We start from the raw sequence: 9581 nt of genomic DNA, 5'->3' as shown, positions 1-9581 counted from the left end.
TTCTGAAAAAAAAAAAAAAATATAGAAAAAGCCTATAGGCTGGAAAGTGTTGAGTACTGTTCTCTCAATACCAAGCAGGAGAGTAAAGGAAACATGAAAACTGGAAAGACATGCTGCTCTAACACAACAGAAAAGTGGTGAGTAGCTCTAAATTAAAAAAGAAGCTTATGCCACATACTCAAATGAGGCAGGATGCCATACACCAGTGAGTGCTTGGTAGACATGAAGCAGAGGAGTACACTTACTTCTTGGCAGCCCAACCCAAACAGTCTTCTGACCTGCATGGACTATGCCTCTTCTCCCTGTGACCTAGGGATGAGTAGAGAAAGGGAATGGAATGTCATTTACATAGTGTTTACAATCACTGTGCAGATCAAAGTAACCCTGAAATTGGGGACTAAAGTGGGGCAGGCAGAGGGATATGAGCTCTACTCACCCTCAGGTAGCAGGGAGAGCTCAGGGAATCAAGAAATTTGGAGGAAAGGCAAGGCCAGTACTTGTCCTGCACCTGTGCTGAACCCAAAAGAAAGGTGCTGCCTTTCTTGCTATTACTGCAGCCCCAGGATCAAAGTCAGGATCCAGCTCCATCATGACTGGATGAGCAGCCTGTCCTGGGCTGAGCCAAATCTATCAAATATCAGGCTTGTATCTATAGCAGATGCTGATCTTGTGCCTTGAACCATCATCTACCAGCACTTTCCCAGAAACTCACGAAGTAGGAGAAAATGACACGCTTGGGCCCATGTTCCAGGTCTTCCTGGTAAATTCTGAAGTCCACCTGGATAACCTGCTTTATACCACAGGGCATCATTTCCGGCACACGAGCAATGGAGAGAAAACTCCTGCTGGTGCTGTAAAATGGATGTATGACATGAGAGGCTCGCTGGTAACTCAAATCAGCTGTCCCAGGCTCGTTATCCAAATCTTGATGTAGGACACTTGCCTGATGAGACAAAAACACCCACCACAGTTAATTTCACTAGTCAAGCAAGTTAGCTGCAAATCACCCTCGCTGCAGCTTGGGAAGAAGCTCAGACCAGTTTGAGCAAAACCACAGCACAAGTCTCTGTGTGATGAGTTCATGAAGAAAGTTACTGGGATCCAGAGAATAAGCTCTCAGAGGGAGTCAAGATCCAGAACATGCTGAGGTGTTTTGGGAGATGTCTGTGGGGCAGTAAGTAGATCTGAGATGCATGAGTACCTCTCCCAGCAAAACAGCCCCTTCACTTACCTCCAGGGAAGCTGAGGTGCTGTTCCAAGCAGTTGTGTTCAGGCTAAATGAAGCCGTCCCGGAGTCCCCAGTGATGTACCTCTGCTTAAATTGCTGCCCCCTGCAGCTTACTAAGAGGAGGACTTCTTTGTGCTTCATTGCCTTGCCTTGGTAGTTGATGACTCTGATCTGAGAACATAGTAGTGAGCAAAAGAAGTGCTGAAGAGTATAGTCAGCAGACAAAATCTCCTACCTCTTCAAGTCAGGAGTAACATTTCCACAGACAGCAAGGTCACCCTTCCAGTCACTAACAGTATTAGTGATACTACTACTGGTCACCTCCTATTAACACTTGCACTGTCACGTTAATTCGCCCTTATACTCTCTACCCTTTCACACCAGAAGGACTCCTGGCTGCTGAAAATTCCAAACGTTTAGGTTTGCACCCCACAGATAGATCCCTATAGCTGCTATTACTAAAGGCTTATTTGGCAAATGGTATTATTGGGTGATTTTCTCACTTTTGAGAATTCAAGTGTTTTGTCTCTTCATGCCAACCCAAGCCCCAGGCTGGAGGTAAGGTCACACAAGACGATGGGTACCAATCACAGTGCTCACTATCTCCCCTCCGAAGTATTATAACTGGGAATTACCTTCCCCCTGTACATGTCTCCAGCGTGGTAGTAAGAATTGACATCATCAAACAAGGCCATCCCGGCAATCTTGGACATGAGTAATTTATGGGAAGCATTGACGTGTGTCTCTGAGTGAAAGCAGCAAGACAGAAACATAAGGGAGGGAGCAAGGAAGCCAAGCATCCCTAGGAAATTTCCCTTCAGAATGACCCACTGGAGATACTGATACTGTTCAGCCACAGATACATTTCAGCAGGGAGATGATCTGCCCAGGGTTCTAGCTATCTAGTCTTCCTCATCCTTATTTCTAGACCTTAGAAAGGTCCCTAAGCTTCACCACCTGAGACCAGAGGCACTCAGAGTGAGCGTGTTATGCTGCCAGGAGCTGGTGGCTGGTAGCTGTGAGGCTAGAGCGCAGGCCACTGACAGGCTCAGAAAGCTCAGAGCCCTTGCTAGCCTGAAAGTCTCAAGTGTTCTTGCATTAGTGCATTTCTATATGCCTCTTCCCAGCCACCAGGGATGTTCCCAGAGCTACCTGTGCCATCCTCCACCAGCGAGGCCTCTGCAACGATGCTGTCCCGGTAGTACCGAAAGTCTCGACTGAAGGAGGACAGACTCACAATCATGAAGAAGCAACCTGTCTCATCTGTCTGGAAGCACAGAAAAAGGAAATAAAGTCTGAGCAAGGCACTCGTTAGAAGTTACCCCAGTGGCACAGAAAGAGCAGCACAGAATCCCTGCTTTAGGGGAGCTTGCCTTTTGACGTGGCAGCCCAGGATGTGCAGCAGGCACGTGATGCACCCCTGGTCACAATCATCAGGCACAGTTACTAAGAGACAGCAAGTAACTGCTGCTCTCCAAGCAGCCAAAACCACAGAGTGACATCACTGTTATTTCAGTTACATCTTCCAGCATCCTTGCCTTACTCTAGGGCTGAGCACTAGTACTTCTCAACCCAACTCATCTCCTGCTAAGCATCTCACCCGGTTGTTGAATTCCTGACAGAGATCAGGTTTGGAAGCACTTGGCAGGAACAAGGCTATCTTCTGACAAAGGCTGACATGAAACATCCCCTGGACGCCTTTCCTATAGGTGTACCTGTTTGGGGAAGCAGGGGAAGGAGGAGACAGTCACACACAGTGAGACAACACAGGGCTTGCTCTTCAAAGCCTCAGAGACTACGTATTCACAATATTGTGTAAGAGTGGCTGCCATACAGCAGGCCCAGGAGACCTGACTCTGTAAGCAGGGTTGGGCTACTGCACTGCAGTGGTGGGAGACCAAGGGCTCTGTGATATAATTAGTCCCAGACCAATCTATTCTGGGGAATCATAGTTATTAAGGCTGGAAGGGACCTTAACGATCATCAAGTTCCAACCCCCCTGCCATGAGCAGGGAACCCCACCACTAGACCACGTTGCACAAAACCTCATCCAACCTGGCCTTAAAAACCTCCAGGGGTGGGGCATCAACAACCTCCCTGGGCAACCCATTCCAGCTCCTCGCCACCCTTACAGTGAAGAATCTCTTCCTAATATCTAACCGAAATCTCCCCTCTCCCAGCTTAAAACCATTACCCCTTGTCCTATCACTACCTTCTCTGATGAAAAGTCCCTCCCCAGCTTTTCTGTAGCCCCTTTCAAGTACTGGAAGGTGCTATAAGGTCTCCCCAGAGCCTTCTCTTCTCCAGGCTGAACAGCCCCAACTCTCTCAGCCTGTCTTCACAGCAGAGGTGCTCCAGCCCTTTGATCATCTTAGTGGCCCTTCTCTGGACCCTCTCCAACAGCTCCATGTCTTTCTTGTGCTGAGGGCACCAGAGCTGTATGCAGTATTCCAGGTGGGGTCTGACCAGAGCAGAGTAGAGGGGCAGAATTCCCTCCCTGACCCTGCTGGCCACACTTGTTTTGATGCAGCCCAGGATGCAGTTGCTCTCTGGGCTCTAGCACACACCGGCATCTCATGTTGAGCTTCTCATCAACTACCACCCCCAAGTCCTTCTCCTCAGGGCTTCCCCCCAGCCATTCTCCCTCAGCCTGTATTTGCGCCTGGAGTTGTGCTGACCCAGGTGCAGGACCCTGCACTTGGCCTTGTTGAACTTCATGAGGTTGGCACTGGCCCAGCTCTCCAGCCTGTTGAGGTCCCTCTGGATGGCATCCCTTCCTTCTAGGGTGTCAACCACACCACACAGCTTGGTATCATCAGCAAACTTGCTCAGGATACACTCAATCCCTCTGTCCATGTCCGCAACAAAGATGTTAAACAGCACTGGCCCCAATACTGACCTCTGAGTGACACCACTCGTCACCTGCCTCCATTTGGACACTGAGCCATTGACCACAACTCTCTGGATGCAGCCATCCAGCCAATCTCTTATCCACCGAGTGGTCCATCTGTCAAATCCATGCCTTGTCAGTTTGGAGACCAGGATGTCATGTGGGACAGTGTGAAAGGCCTTGCACAAACCCAGGTAGATGACGTCAGTTGCTCTGCCACCATCCCCCATCTCTGCAGCCTTGTTGCAGAAGGCCACCAGATTGGTCAGGCACGACTTGCCCTTAGTGAAGCCATGTTGGCTGTCACCAGTCACCTATTTATTTTCCATGTGCCTTAGCAGACTTTCCAGGAGGATCTGCTCCATGATCTTGCTGGGCACAGAGGTGAGACTGACTGGCCTGTAGTTCCCTGGGTCTTCCTTTTTACCCTTTTTAAAAAATAGGGGCTGGTTTCCTTTTTTTCCAATAAGCAGGAACCTCACCAAACTGCCATGACCTCTCAAACATGATGGACAGAGGCTTAGCAATTTCAGCCACCAGCTCCTTCAGGACCTGTGGGTGAATCTCATCAGGTCCCAGAGATTTATGCACCTTCAGGTTCTTCAGATGGTCACAAATCTGCTCTACACCTATGGTGGGGGGTAATTAATTCTCCCAGTCCCAGCTTTCACCTTCTGTGGCCTTCATGTTGAGGAACTAGAATGTTGCAGATACTGACTCAGCACAGAGCACTGCACTTTACGTCGGCACCACCTGCAATAACCCAAGGAGGATATGCTGGTATCCATCATCTTAGGAGAAGCATGGGTGATTTTAAAAGTGCCTTTCATTAAGAAAGCACCTTTACATGAGGCTGTTAGCCCTAACGTGATTCTTGGACTGTACCTGGGGCAATTCTTTTTTGCCTCTAGTTTCCACTAGTGCATAATCTGGAAAAGCTTCTCTTAGTTACCCATGAGTTCATTCTACAGGGAGATTAACACCAAACATCTGCCATGTTCTGCCCCACAGCTGGTGGCCTGTCAAAGGGTAGGTTGTTCCCCCAGGTTTTGTGTGTAGAAATCTGTGGAATGTTTTTAGAAAAGGGGCATTAGAGTTCCAGAAGGATAGTTATAGATATGTTTTGTATTGCATCAAGGTGCAAACAGCTGCTGTGGAAGCTTGTTTCCTCCTATAACTGAAGACTAGCAGCTCTTCCTGGTTACCTAGCCATTTTGTGCTCATCAGGGCAAAATTTAATAAAGGGCCATCCCTCCATGTAGAATTCTCACCTGCCACAGACACGAAGTGGAAAGGTTTTATCTAGTGCATAAATTTGATCTGGTGCCTCAAAGATCACTTCAAATTTTGCTGGAACTGGAAGGAAAAAAGAAAAAACTGTAGGAAACATTTGCCAGGGACAGCCTTTCCAAAGAATCAACGTGATGGTGGAATAAATGCCAGAAACTGGAGTAGAAAGGTGGTGATAAGGGGAAAGGGAAGATTTCCATTGTTTCTTTAACAGATTAATGCATAGATTCTGGCTGATTACTCCTTCCCATACTAAAACCTGAATATATCCATGTCCTTGCACTTCCGACCACTGTTTGCACTGAGAGAAGTCTAGTCTCCCAACACAGTTATTTAGGGCGTGAAAGAGAAGTGGGATACCATGGGACTTCATACTCTGCAAAAGCCCATCCTAAATGACTTTGTTTTATCTGATGCAGAGATGTGCAGAAATCAGCTGTGTCAAGGATCTGGAATCATGCACAACAGTCCTCCCACAGGGGGACCCAATCTCCCAAAGTGACTTCTCTCCCAAGCCTCAGCTCAGCCTCTTTCTGTGACACATGCTATTACTTTTCCTATTTGCTCTCAGGACTAACACCATGGAATAAACACCCAAATTCCTGGCTCAAAACTGCAAGGGCCTCTCTGCAGCTCAGATATATCCCCCCTGTGCTCATACCGTGCTCCTCAACGGAGAAGTTGCCATGTGCTCTGTGACTGGTTACATTGATGATGTAAGTCCCCAGTAGAGGCTCATCACTCAGCTGGAAAGACAGATCTGCAATGCCATCCTGGGGGACCACATTCAGCCACTGCTCTATCCGGTTGTTCTTAGGATCCTACACCCACAGGAAAGGAAGAACCAGTTGTTCCAGCATCTCATTGCTCCACACCCCATAGAAATGGAGCTTCAGGACTTCATTATTGTAGACTACCAGGTTCTATAGGTAAGGAATGAGGTTTGGTATAGGCTAGTCAAGACATTTTGAAGACAATATAATGCTCAGGTTCTGCTCCTCAGCATCTGAATATCCTTCTACACTTATTTAAATTCTGATGTTGAGGTAAGATCCTTCACACTTCTAACTTTTTTCACAAAGGTCCAAGTTGATCTGTCAGTACTCTTGCAGATCTACAACTCATATTTGTAATGAAGTAACCTCAAGCGAGTGCATAAGGGGTATGTTAGTCCATAAATTAATCTACCAGGTAGTTAATATAAACAGCCCAGTGAAATGGCTGCCATCATGTTACTTTAACACTAGATTTCAGCTTCACTCACCTGGAGAAACAGGGAAATCTATTGGGGGAGAAAAAAAAAGGCAAAAACATTAGAAGACAGAAACATGCCAGTAACACACAAGGTACCTCAGATACAGAGCCATCTTTGAAGGATGTGCAACTAGTGTTTTGGAAATTCAGAGCACTCACAACAATATAAAATTTTTAAAAAGTCACCAAAAAGGAAAAAAACACAAGTGGATCCATTACAGATAGGTCTGGAGAAAAGGAAAATCCAATCTGGAGGTCACCCAGCACTTGCTAATGACTTCCTGGCAGAGGTCTCCATCAGGTAAACTCACTGCTGAACTGGATCTAGCTCTGTCTCAGGTGAAGTCTTAAGGGGGTTACAAAGATATGGGATCACATAGTTTGGAAGGAACCTCTGGAGGTTGTCTGGTCCAACACCTTGCTCAAGCATGTCTTCTTACAGCAGGTTGCTCATAGCCTTCTCCAGCTGAGTTTTTAATACCTCCAAGTATGAAAATACTTGTTTCAGTATCTGATTATCATTGCAATGAAATGCACCAATATAGATTAGGGTTTGACCTGCTAGAAAGCAGCCCCATGGAGAAGGTCCTGGTGAACAACGAATTATCCATGGAACATCAGTGTGCACTCATGGCTAAGAGAGCCAGTAGTATCTTGGGATGTGTTAAGAACGGTGTGGTCAGCAGGGCAAGGGAGGTTCTCCTCCCCCTCTGCTCTGCCCTCATGAGACCACATGTGGAGTGTTGTGTCCAGTTCTGGTCTCCCCAGTTCAAGAGGGACAGGGAGATGCTGGAAAGAGTCCAACAGAGAGTTATAAGTATCTGTCATACTAGGATAGGCTAAGAGACCTGGGGCTGTTTAGTTTCGAGAAAAGAAGACTAAGAGGGGACCTAATTACTGTCTATAAATATCTGAAGGGTGGATGTCAAGAATGGGCCAATCTTTTTTCAGTGGTGCCCTGTGATAGGATGAGGGGAACTGGCATCAATTTGGAACACAGGAAGTTCCACCTCAACATGAGGAAGAACTTCTTTACTGTGAGGGTGATAGAGCACTGGAACAGGCTGCCCAGAGAGGTTGTGGAGTCTCCTTCTCTGGAGACTTTCAAGACCTGTCTGGAGGAGTTCCTGTGTGATCTGCCTTAGGTGTTCCTGCTGCAGCAGGAGGGTTGGACTTGATGGTCTTCAATTATCATTGCAATGAAATGCACCAATATAGATTAGGGTTTGACCTGCTAGAAAGCAGCCCCATGGAGAAGGTCCTGGTGAACAACGAATTATCCATGGAACATCAGTGTGCACTCATGGCTAAGAGAGCCAGTAGTATCTTGGGATGTGTTAAGAACGGTGTGGTCAGCAGGGCAAGGGAGGTTCTCCTCCCCCTCTGCTCTGCCCTCATGAGACCACATGTGGAGTGTTGTGTCCAGTTCTGGTCTCCCCAGTTCAAGAGGGACAGGGAGATGCTGGAAAGAGTCCAACAGAGAGTTATAAGTATCTGTCATACTAGGATAGGCTAAGAGACCTGGGGCTGTTTAGTTTCGAGAAAAGAAGACTAAGAGGGGACCTAATTACTGTCTATAAATATCTGAAGGGTGGATGTCAAGAATGGGCCAATCTTTTTTCAGTGGTGCCCTGTGATAGGATGAGGGGAACTGGCATCAATTTGGAACACAGGAAGTTCCACCTCAACATGAGGAAGAACTTCTTTACTGTGAGGGTGATAGAGCACTGGAACAGGCTGCCCAGAGAGGTTGTGGAGTCTCCTTCTCTGGAGACTTTCAAGACCTGTCTGGAGGAGTTCCTGTGTGATCTGCCTTAGGTGTTCCTGCTGCAGCAGGAGGGTTGGACTTGATGGTCTTCAGAGGTCCCTTCCAACCCCTATGATTCCATGAAAAACTTTGTCCTAATGCAATGTCTAATCAGAATTTTCCATGTTCCAAGTTGTAGGAACCAGATTAAAAGCACCTTTCCCCAGCACGCCTTCAGGAAAACCTGATTTTCAGATTATTGTCTCCCCACATGACACCATCACATCAGGAATCAGTGTGTCCCATGTTGGTACTTGCATGACCATTTTGCCAAGATGAGCAAGAGACATGTACACCTCTGTCATCTTGCTGAGTCAACAGCTTTTACTTGAGTTACTATTCTCCTGTGGATACTCATCAAGCGTAGTCCAGGGATGAATGTGGAAAAGTTCAAATTTTGGCAGATGAGCAAGGTAGAAAGGAAGTGGGATCTACACACAGAACAAGGCAGCCTTTTCCACATCCCTGCAGGGCTGACTTACCGAGTTGTTGAGTGCAACGAATTCCTCATCTAGACTCACAATGCGAAACTTCACTGTAGGCAAGGAAATCAGGAATATATTTATCAGACCTCAGTCCTTCTGTATGGAACCCTGCTTTGTCTGTTTCCCCAGCTCCTGTCTCCATTTTATACACATTTGTGATAACACCAGATGCAGGCGTCGCCACATGAGAGTCCCCATGGACAAGGACCTATTGCATCCCGCAACTTGATAGTCAGCACAAGCTAGACATTGCAGTCACTGGAAAACATCACATCAACAAGAGACATTGTCTCAAAGACTTCTGCTAGGACTGTCCCTGAGTTTCAGGCAGTTGTGGACTTTCCACATTGTGTTACCAGCAGAAAGTCTAGAGCCTACAGGTGCTCCCATTGGCAGCTCTCACCTGTCTGCCCTGGTTGATAGATGGGCTTGTCTGTTTGGATGAAGGTGCCAGTGCTGGCCTTACGGACCAGGACCCTTTTCTTCTCCTCAATACTGACTCTTTCACCTGTGATGATCAGTTTGACAGTGGCAATCTCCTCTGTGCCATCAGCTGGAGGTGGAACCTATACAGATAGAGGAAGCCACACAGCCCCTAAGCAACCTTCTGGGAGCCCTGAGCAGGAA

At 47.2% G+C, this 9581-nt stretch overlaps 1 protein-coding gene across 1 annotated transcript in view; it reads right to left on the bottom strand.

The window, feature by feature from the left end:
• LOC104393531 (alpha-2-macroglobulin-like protein 1) overlaps nt 1-9581 on the bottom strand; it is a 25481-nt gene that overhangs the window by 14113 nt on the left and 1787 nt on the right. The window contains 11 exon segments of the mRNA XM_010003033.1: nt 246-309; nt 713-943; nt 1232-1399; nt 1864-1973; nt 2381-2495; nt 2829-2943; nt 5390-5474; nt 6070-6229; nt 6673-6690; nt 8952-9004; nt 9358-9520. Of these exon segments, the coding sequence (XP_010001335.1) occupies nt 246-309; nt 713-943; nt 1232-1399; nt 1864-1973; nt 2381-2495; nt 2829-2943; nt 5390-5474; nt 6070-6229; nt 6673-6690; nt 8952-9004; nt 9358-9520 (1282 nt within the window).

Source organism: Chaetura pelagica, unplaced genomic scaffold (assembly GCF_000747805.2).
Source record: "Chaetura pelagica isolate M959 unplaced genomic scaffold, ChaPel_1.0 scaffold117, whole genome shotgun sequence".
In the NCBI taxonomy this organism is placed as follows: Eukaryota; Metazoa; Chordata; class Aves; order Apodiformes; family Apodidae; genus Chaetura; species Chaetura pelagica.
The sequence above is the reverse complement of the archived record's forward strand: the minus strand, read 5'-3'. Positions and strand labels throughout refer to the sequence as shown.